At 38.8% G+C, this 20,506-nt stretch overlaps 2 protein-coding genes across 10 annotated transcripts in view; one reads left to right on the forward strand and one right to left on the reverse strand.

Annotated features, from left to right (window-relative positions):
* METTL8 (methyltransferase 8, tRNA N3-cytidine) overlaps positions 1-17,545 on the reverse strand; it is an 82,290-nt gene extending 64,745 nt beyond the window's left edge. For 3 of the 5 annotated variants that reach the window (XM_070508091.1, XM_014846601.3, XM_070508092.1), the window contains exon 1: positions 17,212-17,545. The gene's annotated coding sequence lies outside the window, so the exon portion shown is untranslated. The remainder of the gene's footprint in view (positions 1-17,211) is intronic. The other 2 variants (XM_070508093.1, XM_070508095.1) reach the window with 1 other exon arrangement.
* DCAF17 (DDB1 and CUL4 associated factor 17) overlaps positions 17,536-20,506 on the forward strand; it is a 33,640-nt gene continuing 30,669 nt past the window's right edge. For 2 of the 5 annotated variants that reach the window (XM_070508089.1, XM_070508090.1), the window contains exons 1-2: positions 17,770-18,105; positions 18,446-18,549. In XM_070508089.1, coding sequence (XP_070364190.1) covers positions 17,911-18,105; positions 18,446-18,549 — 299 coding nt within the window. In that variant the 5' untranslated portion in view covers positions 17,770-17,910. Of the gene's footprint in view, positions 18,106-18,445; positions 18,550-20,506 lie in introns of all 5 variants that reach the window. The other 3 variants (XM_014846597.3, XM_014846598.3, XM_014846596.3) reach the window with 3 other exon arrangements.

Raw genomic sequence — 20,506 nt, forward strand, 5'->3', positions numbered from 1 at the left:
GTAACAATACAGTAAAAATATTTTAAGTCGACCCAGGGGGTCTGAGAATTTTTTTCCTTTAAATGGAGGTTTATATGTTTTTCCACATGGAGAAATACAGTATTAGATGATTCTCTTCAAGAGACTGCTACTCTTACTCCTCCTAAATAGCAGAAACACTGCTAAGTAGGGCAGAATCACCTCAATCCTCCTTGGAAAGCAATTTCAGGTGAAGCGGCGAAGCGTTTAAACTAAGTTGAGTGCAGGCTCTGCTTTTTACTACCACATAACCTCTGACATGATAACTTCACTTTGTTAATCTCAATTTCCTCAATAAAATGTGGTTAATGAGATTATTTCAAAACATAGGAAGGTTACAGGAGGTGATCTATGTAGCGCAGATGTAGCACAGTGCTGGGTGCATGGAGTGTGCTTAACAAGCTTTAGTTGATATTACTGTTGTTATCATTTGTCTAGCTCTTCTTACAATTTCCACAGGGCTTCAGGAATCCCACAGGATCAAGCCTTCCACTATGCTTCTTAGTTTAAACAGCTCCGGAGTAGTCCCAACTTCCCAAGAAGGTGAGGACTAATTTACCAGTGAAGTAGGACGGTACAGTAGAAAGTGCTGAACAGAGCAATAAGATAAGCCTCAAATTCAAGTCCTGGTCTAACCATCTGTTAATCCCGATTTTTGGGAAAGTCACTTACTTTGCCTGAGCCTATGGGCTCATTTGTAAAATGGAGATTATTCCTAAGTCAAAAGTTCTTACAAAGAACATTTAAACTTCATAGTGCTTCACAAATGTAAAGTCAAATTATTTATTCAGTGAGTTCCAGAAACATTTCTAAATGGCACCCCTTACAGCTTGAAAAGGAAAAAAAAAATCACACAATAAAATTAATAAATAATTAGGAACACCCACTGTTGAGCAATCAGGTGTTGAGGTGATCAACTAGGACAACATGCCAAACTGAAAGTTAACAGTCAAGCCTTTTACTTAGCGCAACAGTGCAAGCAAGAGGCAAAAAGAGGCACCAACTCTCCAGTGTTCCATTTTTTCTAGTGGAACGGCACTGGGTAAGGATCAAGTGGATGCAGCACAGATGGCGGAAATTGTCTCACTGCCGAGGAGCCCTGAAAGAAAGGTTCCTGCCTTTGTATGGACCCTTGGGCAGACGGGGGAGTGTTGGTGGAGAAAGAAGAGGTAGGAGTGGAATTGTACTGAGCCAAAGTGGAGAAAGTGTCTCAGCAGTGGCCCCTCATTACTGAGCCTGGCTACCCAGGGGGGCCTTGACTGCAATCCCTCCAGAAAACAGCACTTCTCGGGCTGTGCATCAATTCTGGTGTGGGCATGGCAGCTTCTCCCAATGAGACCTTCCATGAAAAGTCTTGTTAATTGTTCATGGTCAGGCCTGAAAGATCATACACAGGATTCTGTCCTAGAGCCAGAGTCCTTCCTCAAAGAACAAAAGAATACAAGCGTTCTTTACCCAACACATAATAAACCCTATTCCAAGAAATGCTATAAACTAAAAGATCAGTAAACTTGAGAACGATTTTTAAAAAGCCCATGAATAATAATGCCACAGCAAGTTGCTTAAGAATAATTGAGAATATTAATTATATTCTTAACCTCCAGGGACCACATCACGTAGAGAAACCTTAGTAATCTTCAACCTATGAAAGGTCTTATTTCTAAGATCACTTGTCAGTCAGTCGTTAAGAGCTCAGAGCCACATTTTCTACAGGAACATTTTAAATGGTGATTAAGATACCAGGCTAGTCCACACATGTTTTTTAAATCCATAATGTGCATGAAAAGATACTTGTTTGTTTATTTTAAATGATCTTAGAAAACTGGCAAATTCCATTTTCCCAAACATCTGAAATACTGCCAAGCCATACTGCCTGGGGCAACTTGAATCTTATTTAATATGAAAACAATCTGAGTAAATGATGATCTTTTAAAATAAGAATAAGACACCTAAAACTTGTCAGCCATCTCTTTGCCATCTGATAACATAAGGTGTGTCTACAAAGTAATGTTGTTTAATAAAAACTAGAGCAGTACATCAAAATAAGTGTTGACCTTTCAAATAAGTTACTTTAGGAGATTACTATTTATCCCAATAATAAATATCTTTGAAATTCCATTTTCAGATAATGTCCTCATAGCAAGCTTATTGATTCATTTTCATATCCTCAGTGGTGGCAAACTCTTTGCTTTAGGATAATACACTTTGTTTTCTTTTAGAGTAAGTGTTGTTGTTTTTGCCATAAACATATAGACTTCAAGCATAACCAGCTTGGATGGATCATGCTCATTGACATGCAGCTTCTGGTATGTTCTGTTTCCTTAAACAGTCATACCTCATAAATCAAGTTCACACAGTACACAATGTACTACCACAAATGATAGTATCCTTATCCTTATTCTTTTTTAAGAAGCCAAAACTATCTGGAAATATGAGCCATAAACATTATATTAAAAAATGTGGTCTTTTTAAAGTTTTTCTTTAATATCAATAGCAAAACTAGAAAACATAGAGGGAGAAAAGATCCCTCTCACAACAGAAAAATAATATGAAATACCTAAGAATAAAGTTAGCCAAATATGTACAGGACTGATATGAAGAAAGCTATACAACTCTACAGAAGGGCATGGAAGATAATTTTAATAAGTAGGAAGACAGTAGATGGGTTTCTGGAGCTGAAGTTTCAATATTGTAAAAATGTAAAATCTCGCCAAAATCATCTATAAAATTAAAATAATTCCAATCAAAATTCCAAAAATGTTTTTGGGGAACTTGAACAAATAATTTAAAAGTTCATCTGTTCAATAAACATGCAGGAAGTGCCAGGAAAACACTGGAGGAGAAATGAGCGATGATGGTTGTAGTAGGGTAGGGTTATGGGTGCTGGGGGTGTGCTTGCCCTTCCAGACATTACAATACTCTACAAAGCAAGCACACCCTGGCTATGTCTATAGTGCTAGGATATATAGCCAAAGCAGTGGAACAGAATACAAAGTCCAGAGACTAGTTAAAATTTATATAAGAATTCCATCTGTAATGAAGTTAGTATTTCAAATCAATGGGTTAAGACTGGACTATTCAAAGAACTGTATTAAGAAAATGGGCTACCTATTTGGAAAAAATAGTTATATTCCTACTCTATATCTAACGCCAAAATAAATTCCAGATGAATTAAACTTTTTAAATGTAAATAAATGCTTCCTAATAGGCCTAGAAAAAATATAAGTGAATATTTATTAAAAAGTTGGGTAGAAAAGACTTTTTTGAACACGATAATACCAAAGCCATAAAGTATAAGGAGAAAGGAAAAGACTAATAGGTTGCGTCTAAAAATGTATGGGAAGATACACTATAAAAGACACTGGTGGAGATACCTGAAAAATAGTACAATGTGTTAATATTATTAATACATAAGGAATGCTAAGAAAATATTAAAAATGACCTCAGTAGAAAATGTGCTAATGCCATCAACAAGCATTCACAAAAGAAATGCAAATGGCCACTGAACATTTAAAAATGTTTATCACACTAATAATAAATGTTTTGGGGGATGCTTTTGACTGCAAGTAGCACAAGACCCTATTCAACCTGTCTTAAATAAGAAGGGAAAAATATCTCTCATCACTGGAAATCCAGAGGTTGGGCAAGTTCCAGGTATGGTTTCATCTGCAGTTCTATAATATCATCTAGGACCCAGGTTCCTGCCATTTCTCCATCTTGCTCTTCACAGCATTACCTTCTCCCTAAGGCTAGTTCCCTTTGCCAGTTACGAAATGGCTGCAGCAGGTCCAGGCATCACATTGACATGGCAACAACCAGAGGAAGAAAAGCACCCTCTCTTCCTTACGTCTCTTTTTAGGGATGAGGAAACTTTCTCACAAGCTCTTCAGTAGACTTGCTCTCAGATTTCACTGGCCAGAATTGGGTCATGAACTATTCCTAAACCAGTCTTTGGTAAGAGAATGTGTTCCTATGATTTCCTTAGACTAGAGGTTCTCAGAGTGTGGTGCAGGAATCCCTAGGGGCCCCCAAGACATTTTAAGGAGGTCTGTAAAAGGTCAGAATTATTTTCATTATAATATCAACACGTTATTTGCCTTTTTTACTATGGTGACATCTGTACCAATGCTGCACAGGTAAGGGTGGATAAAATTACTGGCACCTTAGTCTGAATCAAGGCAGTGACACCAAACTAGACTGAAGGTCATCATCTTCTTCACCAACCATGCATTCACAGAAAAAAAAAAGAAAAAGCCAGTTTCACTTATGCATATCCTGGATGAAGCAATAAAAGTTGTTTTCATGGAACACCATTTTTACTTTGGCATTTTCTTAAAAACAAATAAAACCTGTCAGGAAAACTGATAACATTTGTTGTCACTGATAAAATTCAAGCTTTTAAGCAAAAAATTAGAATTCTGGAAAACCTGTGTCCACCACTGTCTGCTTAACAGCTTTCCGACATTTGACACTGTTCTGATGAGAATAGGATACTTTTGATATTGTATAATGAAACATGTCAACATTTGGAAGACCTGCACAAATCAGTGACCCAATATTTTCCAGATAACCAACACAAAATACCACAAAATCATGTATGGGTAAAAGATTCATTCACAGTGCAAGACAGACCAATGGATTTTCATATAATAGAGTATGAAAAGTTCACTCATGTGGTTTCAAACATTATATTGCAATTAACCTTTAAGAAACTACCACTTATCGGGATGTGGTGTAGTATCAAAGGAGAATATTCACACTCATCTGAAGAGACTATGAAAGTGCTCCTCTCCTCTCTATCTACTTATATATCTGTGTGAGATCAGATTTTCTTCATATATATTAACTGGAACAACATATCATAACAGACTTAATGCAGAAGCAAATAGAAGAATCCAGCCATCTTCTCTTAAGCCAGATATTAAGGAGATCTGCAAAAACGTAAAACTATGCTACTCTTCTAATTTTTTTCCTTTGGAAAATATGTTTTATAAAAATGGTATTCATGCTAATATGCAATGGGTTTCTTCTTATTATTTTTAAGTGACTTCAATAAATATTTAAATTTTTCTTAGGTTTAATTTCCAATACAGTAAATATTGACAACTATGATCCATAAACAAAAGCTTTTGGGGGCCTCTATACCTTTTCAGAGTGTCAAGGGATCCTAAGACCAAAAAGCTTGAGAACCATTGCCTTACATTAATTTCCTGTGGTGACATGGAAAGTCCACCAATTTTTCAAAAATAGTGCAATGGCTTACAATTGTGGCAAAAGTGAAATGTGATCAGTGGTGTGCAGGAACAAGCATCCTCACACACTCTTCGGGGACACTGCACTGAGAGGCCTTTCCTGAGGGAACTGTGGCAATATATATGAAAATTTTTAAAGAAAAAAAATGATAGAAATTCCATTTATAGAAATATATCCTAAAAATATAACCAGAAGAATATATTAAGGATTTGTTACAGCATTGTTTGTACATCATGTGGAAAAACTGCAAACAATCTAAATACTCATCTTTAGAGGACTAAATTATTGTACATCCATATAAAGGAAAATTATGTAGCTACTTAAAATGTTGCTAAAACCCTAAATTTATTGATATGAAAAGGAGTCCATGATTTATTAGGTAGCGAAAAATAGACAGGTACAAAAGAGTACCTACAGTATTATCTCACTTTTAAAAATTAATATTTATACCAACAAATATACCTAAGCGTGTACAAAGTCTGGAAAAATTTACAATAGCTATCTTTCATTGAAAGGCTCAAGGAGATCCTTATATTTTCTTCTTACTACATCTCAAAATGTTCTTGTCTCTTTCTTTTTGAGTAAACTCAAATTACCTTTATAAGCAGAAAAAATAAAAATATCTTAAAAAACACTTTGCTGTTACTGCCATTGAGTTAACTCCGACTCCTAATGACCCTGTGTACAGCAGAGGAGAACTCTGCCCAGTCTTTCTGGACCATCCTCTCACCTTCCAGCGCTATATCAGACAATGCTCTGCTGTTATTCATAGGTTTTTCATAGGGCCAATTTTTTCTTTTGGAAATGGGCGGCCAGGTCCTTCTTCCTAGTCTGGAATCTCCACTGAAATCTGTCCACCATGGGTGACCTGCTGGTATTTGAACTGCTGGTGGCATAGCTTTCAGCATCATAGCAACATTGCAGCCCAGCCACCACAGTATGATAACTGACAGACAGTAGTGTGGTTTCCTGAGCAGGAAACGAACCCAGGCCGTAGGGGTGAGAACATCAAATTTTAACCATTAGACCACCAGGTTTAAATCACTAAGTATTAAAATTCTATATAATATTCATGTGTAGAGGATCCATGCTTGGGAAGAAAGGGAAGAAAAGATGGTATGAGCAGCACTGACATTAACACTAGAAAGGTTTCAAAACTTTTCTGGTGTTCACTCATTTACATGGAGGAAAAGATACTATGGAATCTGTAAGAGCCTGGTTAATGGGAGCCAGACAGTGTGCTGTGGCTGGTTGGATTCAGGACCCAAATACCTTTGGGCCAAAGAAGTCCACTGGCTGCTTTTAAAAGACCTCAATTGTTAGACCAAGTAAGGCAAACAACTGCAGGTGCCGAGAAGCTGGGGGAAAGAATCCTGAAAGACAAAGAAATTATTGGAAAAGGCAAAGAGCAGCAGGAAGAGGTGGAAGACAGACAAATAATCAATGCCAGAATATCAAATTCCAGTTATCCAGAAACTTCCTATTCACCAACTACAGTGGGTACTTGCTACATTGCTGTCTGACATTATGGCTGCTCTCTTGTTCCATTTGGTAACTGTTTCTGACGTGCCAGAACCTTTTCATTTATAGTACTTGTTAATCATCAGGCAGCAAACACAGATGGCACCAGTCAGGTCTGCCCAGCCTAGCTCCTGGAAAGCTCGTGCACCCTCTGCTGGTCAGCTCCACGCCAGGACAAGAGGGTCTGTCTGAAGGAAACTTCCCAAATCACAGGGATACACTTTTGTGTTCTCTATATAGCTAATTTCAGTGAAGAGTTTGGAAACCATTTCCTCAAACTGCCACCAGAAAGAGATGATTCCAGATAAAAACAACGCCCTCCTTTGTTACTTCAAAGAAAAAATCATAAAAACTGAAATCTTGTGAGAAAATATACCATCAAAAGCATTTTAGATTCAAATGATTTCACCTTATTACATAATAAATAAAGGTGTGCAGGTGACTGCAACACTTAACATGACTATAAACCTTCATTAGAGTTTACTCTGGTTGAAAACCTGGAATTACTGTAGCAATAATATCTGTATAGGTTTTAACAACTTATAAAAACCTCTCATATTCATTTTCATACCTAATTCTTACAACAATCTCATAAGCGAGGCAGGGAGGCAGGACAGGTATTTTTGTTGCCGCGATTTCACAAATGTGGGAGAAGAGACTCAAACAGGTTACATGAGTCACCTTGATCAGGATTACACAGCTACAAGAGCCCACACTCCAAGCAGGCCTCCTGAATCGAAATTCTACGCTCTACTCAGGACACTATTATACCTTAGCTGCTGATCTATACAGAGTTTTCTAAAGAGTTGGGATGTATTTTACGCAGAAAAGTAAAAGGCCTACAGCATATGTTTCTATAATACACTCCATTTTGTATCAAATATCAAGAAAATTTTAGATGCTGAACCCTAAATCTGATGGGTTTTCACTGTAGGCAGTGCTTTGTCCTAAAAGAACATCAGTTTAACAAAGGAAGTGGGTATTTTAATTAGGAATCTACTTAAAACCAAATAAAGTTAACTTCAGAATTCCTATGTGTGACATGTCTATGCCCATAAAAAGTAGATCCGGTCAGGCTTTGTGGCTTCTGCTCGCTCAGTCAATACTACATATGCAGCATAAAACCCAGCCTGGGAATCCTCAAGTTCTGATCCTGCTCTCTCTTAAATCTTTACAATCTTAATGACTTTCCCCTTATGAACAAAGCATTATGGGCACTATTTTGTTGGATTGCCAAGCTAAAAATCAGTATGCTGAAGGAGAAGAGAGGTTTAGTGAAATTCAGCTATAACTACAGAGATCCCCAAAACTACAGAGAAAAGCAAAGCAGTAACGATAAATAGAATCAAGAAATTATATATAGTGCTGGCTATGTTCCAGACATTACTCTAAGTGCTTTATATACATTAACTCATTTACTCTTCCCAAGAACCCACTTAACAGATAAGTATATTGAGTCACAGAGAGGTTAAATGATTCTAGTTACTTAGGGCAACCAGGTTCACACAGCTAACAAGTAATGAGGCTGAGATCTGAACCCAGGCAGGCTGGTAATAACTGAGTTCATCTTCTTAACCACTAAAGCTAGGCTGCCTCTATCCAGTGGTGTCTACCATATTCCTGTGCATTTTTTAAATTTTAGAACAGTTTTAGATTTACAGAAAAGTCACAGAAAGTACACAATTCCCAAATGTCTGACAGTTTCCTCCATTATTGCAATCTTACATTAGTATGGTGTAGTATTTTACAATTAATAAGCCAATATTAATAGATTACAGTCACGTGCCCCATAAAGATGTTTCAGTTGATAGACTGTGTATATGACAGTGGTTCCATAAGATCAGTACCATATAGCCTGGGTGTGTGGTAGGCTATACCATCTAGGTTTGTGTAAGTACACTCTATGATGTTCGCACAATGATGAAATCTCCTAATGACACATTTCGCAGAACGTACTCCCATTGTTAAGTGACACATTGTATTATAAACTTAAGTCCATACTGCATTTAGATTTCCTTTGTTTTTACCTAATGTACTTTTTCTCTTCCAGGATTCCATCTAGGGGACCACATCATATTTAATCATCAAGTCTCTTTAGGCTCCTCTCCAGCTCTAACAGTTTCTCAGACTTTCTCTGTTTTTGAAGACCTTGACAGTCTTGAAGAGTACTAATTGGGTATCTTGTAGAATGCCCCTTAATAAATATTTATCAGATTTTGTTTTCATGATTAGACTAGGATATGGGTTTTAGGGAGGAAAACCACAGGTAAAATGCCATTCTTACCACATCATATCAAGGGTAGACAATATGAACATAACTTATCACCATTGATGTTAACCTTGATTACTTGGCTGAGGTAGTGATGGACAGGTTTCTCCATTGTAAAGTTATTTCCCTTCTTTTCCATACCTTCCTTCTTCAGAAGGAAGTCACTATGTGCAGCCTACACTTAAGGAGTGGTGAGTTATGCTCCATCTCTTTAACGGCAGAGTGTCTTCATAAATTATTTGGAATTCTTCTGCATGGGAGATGTATCTCTTCTCCCCCATTGATTTATTTATTCAATCATTTGTTTATATCAGCATGGACTTACAGATACTTGTTTTTAAAGTTTTGATTATAACTCAGTACCACTTTATTTATTTTGTTGCTCAAACTATTCCTGCTTTGGCTATTAAGAGCACTTTCAGTTGGCTCCTATATGCTTTTGACATTGTTTTTTTTGAGCACTTCCTTACTTTCTGGCATTACAAGATGTTGCAGGCTCTTCTTGTATTTCCTTGACCCAGTCCTAGAATCAGCCATTTCTCCAGAGAGTGTTTGTTACTTTTACTGGAGAATGGTCTGGGCACTGGGTGTGCTCCTTGCTAGGCTGTCCTTGCTTCTAGGCCTTGTCAATGACAAAGCAAGGAAATAGATGTGTGTATATTAAACCATGTATATACACAAATCTTATCTATAAATGTTTGTATATACACAAATCTTTATCTATAAATGTTTCTATATGTATACATCAGTATCTATAGTAAGATAAACTAGAGTTTATACTAATGTCTCCAACTCTAATCCATTACCACATGGATCATTCTAGCCTTCCCCTCTTGCTTGCTTCCCACTCCAACAATAAGAAACCTGGTTCCCATTATCCACCATCCAGTTACTAATTGTTCAATTCCAGTACACATACATAGTGGTTTCATAATTGTTAACCCATACTTCCAGGAGAAACTTTATCAACCAGAGTACAGTGCTTATGCACAGTTTGTATTACCTTCAGTCTTTTTTTTTTTCCCAAAGATTGGCACCTGGGCTAAAAACTGTTGCCAATCTTTTTTTTTTTCTGCTTTATCTCGCCAAACCCCCCCTGTACACAGTTGTATATCTTAGTTGCACGTCCTTCTAGTTGTGGGATGTGGGACACCGCCTCAACGTGGCCTGATGAGTGGTGCTATGTCCGCGCCCAGGATCCGAACCCTGGGCTGCCGCAGCGGAGGGCGCGAACTTAACCACTCGGCCACGGAGCCGGCCCCTACCTTCAGTCTTATAGTCTCATTTTCAGTTATTTCAGTCAGCAAATTTTCCATGGCCCCTTTCAGTGAAGTTATTGCATACATTTGTAATACAGTTAGATTCCTTTGTCACAATCTGCATTCCGTCCTGGAATCCCCACTCCCCCTAAACTGTTTCTAAAATTTTGCATACATTAAGGTTTACTCTTTGGGCTGTAAACCTCTACGGGTTTTAACAAATGCATGGTGTCATGTACCCACCATACTAATATCATATGAAATAGTTTCACCACCCTAAAAAAATCCCCTGTGCTACCTAATCAACCCTCTCCCCTCCCTAATTAGACTCCCTGTTTCTATTTTCCTAACAGAGAACGTACTCGACATCATTGCTTCTTATCCTTTCCCCTATGATAACATGTTCACATTTATAAACTTATGTGAGTCTCACTTCAACCTTGAGTGTTTCCACTTAGCAGATGATTAAATGAAACTCAGAGAGAATAAGTGTCTTGGTCAACATCTCACTAAGTGGTGGTGCTGGTACTACAACTTGTGCCTTTTGACTCCTAGTGTGCTGCTGTTTTTACTACACAATGCTGCTTCCTTGTTTTCAGCATGGAGAGGAATGGCTGTGCATAGAGACAAGAAGAAAAGACAAAAATGGTGGTAAGTAATTATATCTTACATTAACGGAAGCTTTTACGCTAAAAATATGAGAACGTGGAATTCTAGTTCTGGTAATCTGGTCAGTCTGACACCTCAAAAACCTTTCTGCTATACTCCCAAAAGGCTAGATACATACATTAAAATAATATATCTTGTTAAATACATCACTGAGCTAGCAAGAAAGAAAGAGAAATCCTTGGAGACCAAAAGCTAGCAAAAGTCTAGAAAGCTGAGAACCGAAGTGAGCAGCTGCCCAAATCCTCCAGTGTTTGAAAAACAAACACATCACAAAAACTTATCTAAAGAAACTCAAGTTTGGTTTAACATTAGAAAATATATTTATGTAATTCACCACATTATTAGTGTAAAGGAAAAAAATTATATGATCATCTCAGCAGATACAGAGAAAGTAGCTGAATTCAACACCCATTCATGATTAAAAATCAAATACACAAGACTTTTAGCAAATATGAAATGGAAGAGAATTTCATTAACCTGATAACGGGTAGCTAACAAAAACCTACAATGTCATCTTTAATAGTGAAATATTAGAAGTATTCCATTTACAAACATGAACAAGACAAAGATGTCCACTATCACTGGTTCTATGCAACACTCTACTGGAGGTCCTAACCAGCAAAGTAAGAAAAGAAAGAGAAATAAAAAGTAAAAGAGTTGAGAAGGAAATAACAAACTGTCAGTTTCCTGAGGACATGATCATATAAATAGAAAAATCCCCCAAACCCTACAAATGAAAAATATTATTATTAAAGATAAACTTTGGCAAGGTTGCTAAATAAAAGATCATTATACAAAAATACAACTGCATTTTTATATACTAGCAAAAATATAGTTAGAAAATCTAATTTAAAAATATATCATTTACAACACTGACCCAAACTACAATGTACTAAGGAAGTTGCAAAATACGCAAATCCCTTAAAGAAAAAATGATAAAATTTTGTTAAAAGACACTAAAGATCTCAATAAATGGAGAGATATATTATCCTCACAGATAGGATAATTTGCAAACCTCAAAAAAGAAATAAAATACTTCTGAAGAAAAGCAATAAGGCAGAGGACTTGCCGTACCAGCTCTCAAACCTTACTATAAAAGTGGTCAGGTATCAGCCCAGGGATAGAAAAATAGAACAATGGAACAGAAAACAGAGCCTAGAAGCAGAGCTGACTGTGAATGTAAACTTGATATACAAGAGAGTTAGCACTGGGGAAACGAGGGACCCTCCAATAAATGGTTCTGGGACAAGCGGTTATTCATGTAGGAAAAAAATTAGGGATAATAAGTGGGTGTTGGTTTAAGCTGCTAAGTTTGTGGTAATTTGTTACACAGTAATAGAAAACGAATACACTGTTTAACATGTGTACTAGGAGCCAGGTTTTAAGAATGTCAATAGCAGCACTTTTCTAGGAATAAAAAACCTGGAAGAAACAAAAGTCCAGCCCGTAGGAAATGGACAAATAAACTGTAGTAAATTCTCATACAATGAAATATAATGTAGTAGCAAAAATAAATGAAATGATCTACAGGTACTTTGCCAAGTGTACTTTGAAGAAAAAATAGGCAAGTTGTGGAAAAGTACACATATATGGTAGGATTCAATTTGTATGGTGTTCAAAAACACTCAAAACTTAAGAATATTTTATTTGTATAAAGAGGAAAGAGGGATCTGAGAATTAGGAGGGACACATAGGAGATGTCAAAGTTTTAGGTAATGTTCTGTTTTTTTAAAAGTTGATGATAGATATATGGGTATTCATTTTATAATTATTATGTATACATTATGCTATGTTATCTATACATATTCTTTGAATACATAAAATATTTTTAAAATAAGAGGAATAGTTTGCAAACTTTACTATCAATCCTTTAAATCTAAATCTTTCTGGATTTTGTATATGCATGAATGCACTACACGTTCAGACAAATATCATTAAAATCTACAGAGAAAGGGAAACATAAGAACCAAACTTGTGGTCAAAAGCCTCAATAATTTCAAAATAAATTTCCAAAAGTGACTCTCACCTGGACTACCACAATTATCTGCTAACCCGTCTATTTCACTCTCGTTCCTGACGCTGCACCCAACTGTCTCAATATATATATATATATATTTTTGAGGAAGATTAGCCCTGAGCTAACTACTGCCAATCCTCCTCTTTTTGCTGAGGAAGACTGGCCCTGAGCTAAAATCTATGCCCATCTTCCTCAACTTTATACATGGGACGCCTACCACAGCATGGCTTTTGCCAAGCAGTGCCATGTCCACACCCGGGATCTGAACCAGCGAACCCTGGGCCGCTGAGAAGCGTGGAACATGAGAACTTAACTGCTGTGCCACTGGGCCAGGCCCCCTGGACTGTCTCTTAAAGAGAATGTCACATCACTAGTGGTTTTTCCATTATGTTACCATGGTCCCACATGCTCTCATCCCTGCCTACTTCTGGGACATGATTTTATTTCCCTCTTCCCACATGCCCCAGCCACAGAACAGATCCTAATATTCTTTAGCATTAATGTCTACAATACTAATGTGTACATTTAATAAAATCTAGGCATCGTTTCATTGACAGCACATAAGTAATAGTTTCCTGTTTTCCATTTGTTCTGGGGAGTTTGGGGATGTTTATTTTTGATTCTGCTTTATCATGATTTTGCTTGAATCTTTTCTTCATCGTTAATATCCACTACATTAGAAGTCCTGTCAACTCTACTTCCAAAAAATATCCTGAATCTGTTCACTTCTTTCCATCTCTCCTGCTACCACTCCACTTCAAATACTATCATCTCTTATCCGGACCAACCAGGTAATGGAACGGCCACCTGTCTTCTTGCTTCCATTCTTGCACTTCTATACTACATTCTCCAACTACAGCCATAAAGATCTTATTTATAACACAAATTAGATCATGTCACTCTCCTTCTTCAAAGCCTCCTATGGCTTCCCATCGTAATAGAATAAAATCCAAAATTCCTTACACTTGACAGAACTTGGTTCCAGCCTACCTCTCCAAGGTCATCTCCTTCATGCACACTAAAAAGCCACACTAGCCTTTTAACAGTTTTAGAGTAAGCCAAGGTTGTTATTGCCTTGGGAACCCTGCACTCAAGCATCCTTCTGCCCTGACTACCTTAACCCTAGTTCTTTGCATTGACTCATCTTCATCAGTCAGGACTCAGCTCAAGTCCACTCTTTAGAGAGGACTTCCGTGACCACTCTGGCTCACGCAGGGCACCCAACCACTCTCTACCAAGCACATCACCCTGTTTTATCTTCTTCACAGCACTTATTACTACCTAAAATGCTATTTTTTAAATCTATGTATTTATTGTCTATCTCCCCCTACATGTAGAGACCTTGTCTGTTCTGTTCACTGTTATACCCTATGCCAAAGGAGTTGCCAGCACATTGTACATGAAAATAATTACACGTTGAATGAATGACCTCTTGTGGCCTTGGTTCAAATTTCTTTGTCTCTGAACAAATGTTCAAATTTAATAACCTGAGTGCTTTATATATTTATCCAGTTATACTACGCTTCTTTAAACAAACTATGTGAACAAAAAGCATTTTGTTAACTTCTGAATTTATATCTCCTCTTCCTTGTCTTTAAAATATCATGGCAAAGATGGTTAATTATACTGTAAACATCACAGAGACACAGACTGAAAAAAACAAAGAATCAGTGTTTGTTCTATGTCCCAAATTAAGAGAAGTCACTTCCAAATCCTAAACTAGGAATATCTGTTCATGCCATTTTACCTTCAACAAATGGAAAATATCTACTTTATACGTAGAACTGTTGAGGATTTAAGTTTTTGAAAAGTTATTTCTTCTTATTAATGTTGTAGTTTCCTGCTGACTTAAAGAATAAAGGGAGAATAAATCTGAATCTATGTTAAAAGTACTTAGTTGCTAATAATAGATTTTATACAAACATTGTTTTTAGAGTAGCCCATTCATTCAACATACATATGCATCCTTAGTACACTGCCTAAAAATGTGGTTCATGCATATGTATATTGAATGAATGAATGGACTACTCTAAAAACAATATGTTGGGAAGACAGACAAATGACAATTCTAATACAGTGCCACAAGCAATATGCAGAGTAACAAGTTGAAGAGGCAAGGCTATAACTAAAGTGGAATGGTTAGGAGAAGTGTCTGAGTGGAGCTGTGATACCTGGAATGTCTTGAGATAAATGGATAAGAGGAGAGGAAGGAGCTCCAAACAACAAAAAAATCTGAAAGGTAAAGGCACATTGGCTTGAGCAAGTGAGCAACATGTCAGAAGCATAAGAGCAAATGTGAAGGTTGGACAAAGAGATGAAGCTGAAAATGTGGACAAGATGCAGATAATAGATGGCCTGTATACTACACTTAGGAATTCAGATTTTGTCCTATAAGGCACCTCCACAGACCCCTACGGATTCGTACATGTAGCCTCAAGGTTATGAGATTTCTCTCAGAGAAACTTTTTATTTTCAATTCGATAAAAATCTATAGGAAAAAATTTTAACAAAAGGATATTCTGGATGATCTCGATGACCACCTTTAATCGATTACTGTCACAAGACTTCAGTTTGCATGTTTGTGTTTGGGAGTGCACTGGCAAACAAGTGGTACCATTTTGATTGGCACAGGTTAATGAGAAATGGGGATTCCTTTATGTAAGTGATGTTGTTGGTGAAATGATGGTTTCGCTGTGGTCTAAGAAAAGAGGTGAGGACATTGGGCAATCTCTCAACACAAGGATGATATGGACAGGCCTTTCTGTAAGGAAGTTACGCCATGGAGGACAGTGAACATTTGCTTTCAGAATGTGTTAGGTCCAGTAAAAACAGTCTCATTGGTAACAATGAATCAGTATTTATTTGAACTTATTTCTTTTATAGTTTTGCTTAATTTAACTTATAACTGTTTGGGAGCTATAGCTGTATAAAAGATACAACATAAGGAGTTTATATATAATTTTATATTTGCATGTATTTAACATACTGAAACTATTTTAAGTTAACAATAGAGAATTCTGAGTATGTACTCGGGTTTGAGAACTTCTGCTCTGGATGACTGGGAGCCACTGGAAGATTTGAATAGGGAAATGATGGATTAGTGCTTTAGAAAAATCACTCTGGCAGCAGTGTGGAGGGCTGGAACTTAAAGTATTTAAGTAAGGCAGAAAGGAGGCTACTTAATATTAGAATGTGATAAAATACATGGTGAGGCCCTAATTATGCAGGGGATATGAAGAGGAGATGGACAAGAGAATCAAAAGGACTTGGTTGTGGGCGAGGGAAAGGAGGGCATTCAGGATGAGTGCTCCTTGGGTGACTTGGTGGTGAGATAAAGGCCACAGGAAGACAAACAAGTGGGTGTGAAGGGGAAGGAGAAAAGAGAGATGATGAATTCAATTCAGCAATGATTTGAATTTCATTTCAGCCAAAGAAAATCCAGTTATCTTTTCTGGGTCCCAGTTTTCTCAGTGACAGCTGCATTCATGAATTACCAAATTAACTATTATAGCACTCTCTAAAAATATACAAAGCACTCCACAGTATGCTGTAAATAAGTCATGAAAAATCAGCAAAAGCCCAGGCCCTGAAGGAAATTCAGCAGGGTTAAAAAAAGATATGGCATATTTTTACTAAACACTTCAATTGTGACCCAATGCATTCACCCAGTATTGTACGTTTTGCTTTGTCAGTCAGATACAATCACTCCTTTGAGCACATATTGAACAAGAGGTGGCACGCAAAGCCCACGTGGGAGATGCAAAGACACCACCCTCAAGGGACTTAGAAGCAAAGCAATGGGACACATCTGGCGGTTGATTACTGAAAATGTGGTGTGATGGAACTTTGACCCTACAGGCAGGGTTAGTTAACAAAGTTATCTCTTACTTAAAGGAACCAATGTGGAATATCTTAGGCAGTCCAGTAAGAATGTAAACATTTCATATTTTATTCCCAATAAGGAGACAAACAAAGGAGGTGAGAGGAAGGAAAATGCAGCAATTGTTGCAAAACCAGTCTTCGCAGGCCAAAGAAGGGCAGTCCTCTGGGAAAGAGTAATTCAACCCTAGTTTGGCGGGAGTGCCAGCATCTTCCACCACTAACTCATAGTACAAAAGCACAGTGTTTAGAGATCCCAAATGCTTAACTGTCAACCTTACCCACAATGTCCAAGGTGCTACTGAAGGGAAAGTCGCGGGGCGTACCTTTAGCACAGGACGATGCTTTGAGGGGGCCGCACTCGACACAGCGCCCCTCTCGGCGCCCGGGGGAGCGAGGGGGTAGTGGGGCGACAAAATAGGGATCCCTGAGTGCAGGGCGCGCACAGAGAACGCAGACCAGGAGACCGCAGCACAGCGCCCCCACGGTTCTCCCCGGGCACCTCGTGCAGACCCGGAAAGGCGCACCAGCCCGACAACGCAACCTCCGCGCGGCCAGAGGAGGCGGGGTGGGGCGGGGCGGGGCGGGGCCGCGGCGGGTTGGAGGCGGGGCCGGGGCAAGTGCTCGCTCCCCGCCGCCTGATGGGAATTGTAGTTCTGGGAACAAGCCAAGCTCCCTCAGAGGGCACTGGGAACTACATTTCCCGGCAGTAGCAGTGCTCCAGCAGGCCGCGCGTTCCGGGGGCGTCGCACTGTCCGCAGTCGGGTGCAGAGACTGAGAGCGGTTGAGGGGGCGCCCGGGACTGGTATCTTTTCCTTTCCTATTCGTGCTGAGGCAGCGCCGGCTCTGCCTTCTCTCGCCGCGCTGCCGTGCGCCCCTTGCCCGGCTCCCCGTGTCAGCTTTTTCTGGTCCCCGCAGCGAATTGGGGGCCTCCAGGTTTCCGAGGTAACGGCCGCCGCTCCGCGCGGGAGTGAGGGGCGCGCCCCTCTTCGGCCCAGCCAACCCGGCGCCTGGCCCGCGCCTCCATGGGCCCAACCCGGAAGCCCAACGTGTGCCGCCGGCTGAGTCACCGGGCGCTGGGCTTCTTCTCGCGCGACGCAGGCGTGGTGCAGAGGACGAACCTGGGCATCCTGCGGGCGCTGGTGTGCCAGGTGATCGCCCGCCGGCCGGGACCGGGACCAAGGGCAGCGGGGCGCCTGGCGGTCAAGCCTCCTGCTGGGGTGCAGTTTCTACGCGAGAAAACCCTCTTTAAAAAATCACGTGTTGGGCAGGGGGTTCTATGCTCTGAATCTGGGGGATTAGTAAATAGCTATTAATAGGACTGTCAGATGCTTTTAGTTTTAAGCTTCTTATGTCTTCCTGCAAATAATCTTTCTAAAAATCGGTCACCTCACTTACACCAAAACATGAGGGCAGAGTAAGGAAGAATTGAACATAATTTTTTAAAATAACGTGCGTGAAATGACTTTGAAAACTGTAAATTTAACTATCCACCTATAATTGTTGCACAGTAGAGGCGTATGCGTTATTTCCTAAACTGAAATTCCTTGTGTCTTTCAGGAAAGTACTAAATTTAAGAACGTTTGGACTACTCATTCCAAGTCACCTATAGCCTATGAGAGAGGAAGAATATATTTTGACAATTATCGGTGCTGTGTCAGCAGGTATCTTCTGGTGAAAATTTTTGCTGTAATTCACCTCACTGTTGATCTCAACTCTAATTTTTATGGAACCACATGCCTACATTAGTGCTTAGTGAAATAAGAGACTGGAAAAATGGGTCCAAAATAATAGTAGGTGGTAAAATGCGAGTAATTTAAAAATCTTGTTAAATCTAAAAGTTTCATCTTTGTAAATACTAGTTTAAAGCAAAATTACTTTATAGTGCCGGCAAAGTGATAGTTTACTCAGAAAACTGTAGTATCTAAAAGGTACCAGAGGCAAGAGAGCTAGGTATCCAATAATTAGATGCTGGTTTAGAGTAGAATTTCTGTCTTTTGTTTTGGAACTATTTGCCTTTTTTTGTTTAAGAGAACATTTTCAAACTCGCTTAAGTAGACAATAGTATAGTGAACCCCCATATACTCATTACCTAGATTCAAAAATGATCAAAATTTTGCCACATTTGCTTTATCTATCCCATTACCCCCCTTTTTTTACCTCTTACCTAAGTATTTTAAAGCATATTCTAAATATCATGCCATACTTAAGTTTGCTTCTCTAAAAAATATGGGCATTTTTCTTTTTTTTAAACAGCGCTTTTTTTTTTTGAGGAACATTAGCCCTGAGCTAACTACTGCCAGTCCTCTTTTTGCTGAGGAAGACTGGCCCTGAGCTGACATTCATGCCCGTCTTCCTATACTTTATATGTGGGACACCTGCCACAGCATGGCTTTTGCTAAGTGGTGCCATGTCTGCACCCAGGATCCGAACCAGAGAACCCTGGGCCGCCGAAGTGGAAGGTGCGCAGTTAACCGCTGCACCACTGGGCCAGTGGCGTTAAACAGCTTTCTTAAGATACAATTCACATACCATATAACCGTCCCATTTAAAGTTTACAATTCAATGACTTTTAGTTCATTGAAATTCATAATGAACCGTTGGTGGTTCATATAGATAACCATCACTATAATTAATTTTTAGAACATTTTCATCACCTCAAAAAGAAACCCTGTACCCTTTAGCTATCACCCTAATACCTTCATCACCCTCAGCCCTAAGCAGCTACCTTCTGTCTCTATAGATTGACCTATTCTGGATATTTCTTATAAATTGAATCATATAAGATGTGGTCTTTTGTGACTGGCTTCTTAGTAGAGTCCCAGTTTATTATAAGATGATGTAATTCAGAAACAGATGGAAGAGATGCATAGGGCAAGGTATATGGGAAGGGGCGCAGAGTTTCCATGCTCTCTGCGAGCTCCACTACCGCTGAATCTCCACGTGTTCACCAACTCGGAAACACCTCTCCTTTCCTAATACAGTGTATACATTTAATGCTATAGGTTTCCCTCTAAGCGTTGTTTTGCTGCATCCCACAAGTTTTGTTTTTTTAAAGATTTTATTTTTCCATTTTCTCCCCAAAGCCCCCGGTACATAGTTGTGTATTTTTAGTTGTGGGTCCTTCCAGTTGTGGCGTGTGGGACGCCGCCTCAGCATGGCTTGATGAGTAGTGCCGTTTCCTTGCCCAGGGTCCAAACCGGTGAAACTCTGGGCTGCCAAAGTGGAGTGCTCGAAATTACTCGGCCACAGGGTCCAGCCCCCTACACAAATGTTGATATGTATGTTGTATATTCATTTTAATTTCCCTCAAAATACTTTAAAATTTTTTCTTGAGGCTTCTTTGACCTGTGTGTTAATTAGAAGTGTGTAGTTTAATCTCCAAATATTTTGGGATTTTCCAGCTATCTTTCTGTTATTGATTTCTAATTTAATTCCGTTGTAGTCTGAGACCATACTTTGTATTATTTCTAGTCTTCTGAATTTGCTGAGGTGTGCTATATGGCCCATATTGTGGTCTATCTTGGTAGTGTTTCATGTGAGCTTGAGAAGAATGTGTATTCTGCTGTTGTTGCGTCAAGGATTCCATAGATGTCCATTAGATGCAGTTGATTAATGGTA

This window comes from Equus asinus, chromosome 4 (assembly GCF_041296235.1).
Source record: "Equus asinus isolate D_3611 breed Donkey chromosome 4, EquAss-T2T_v2, whole genome shotgun sequence".
NCBI classification, from domain to species: domain Eukaryota; kingdom Metazoa; phylum Chordata; class Mammalia; order Perissodactyla; family Equidae; genus Equus; species Equus asinus.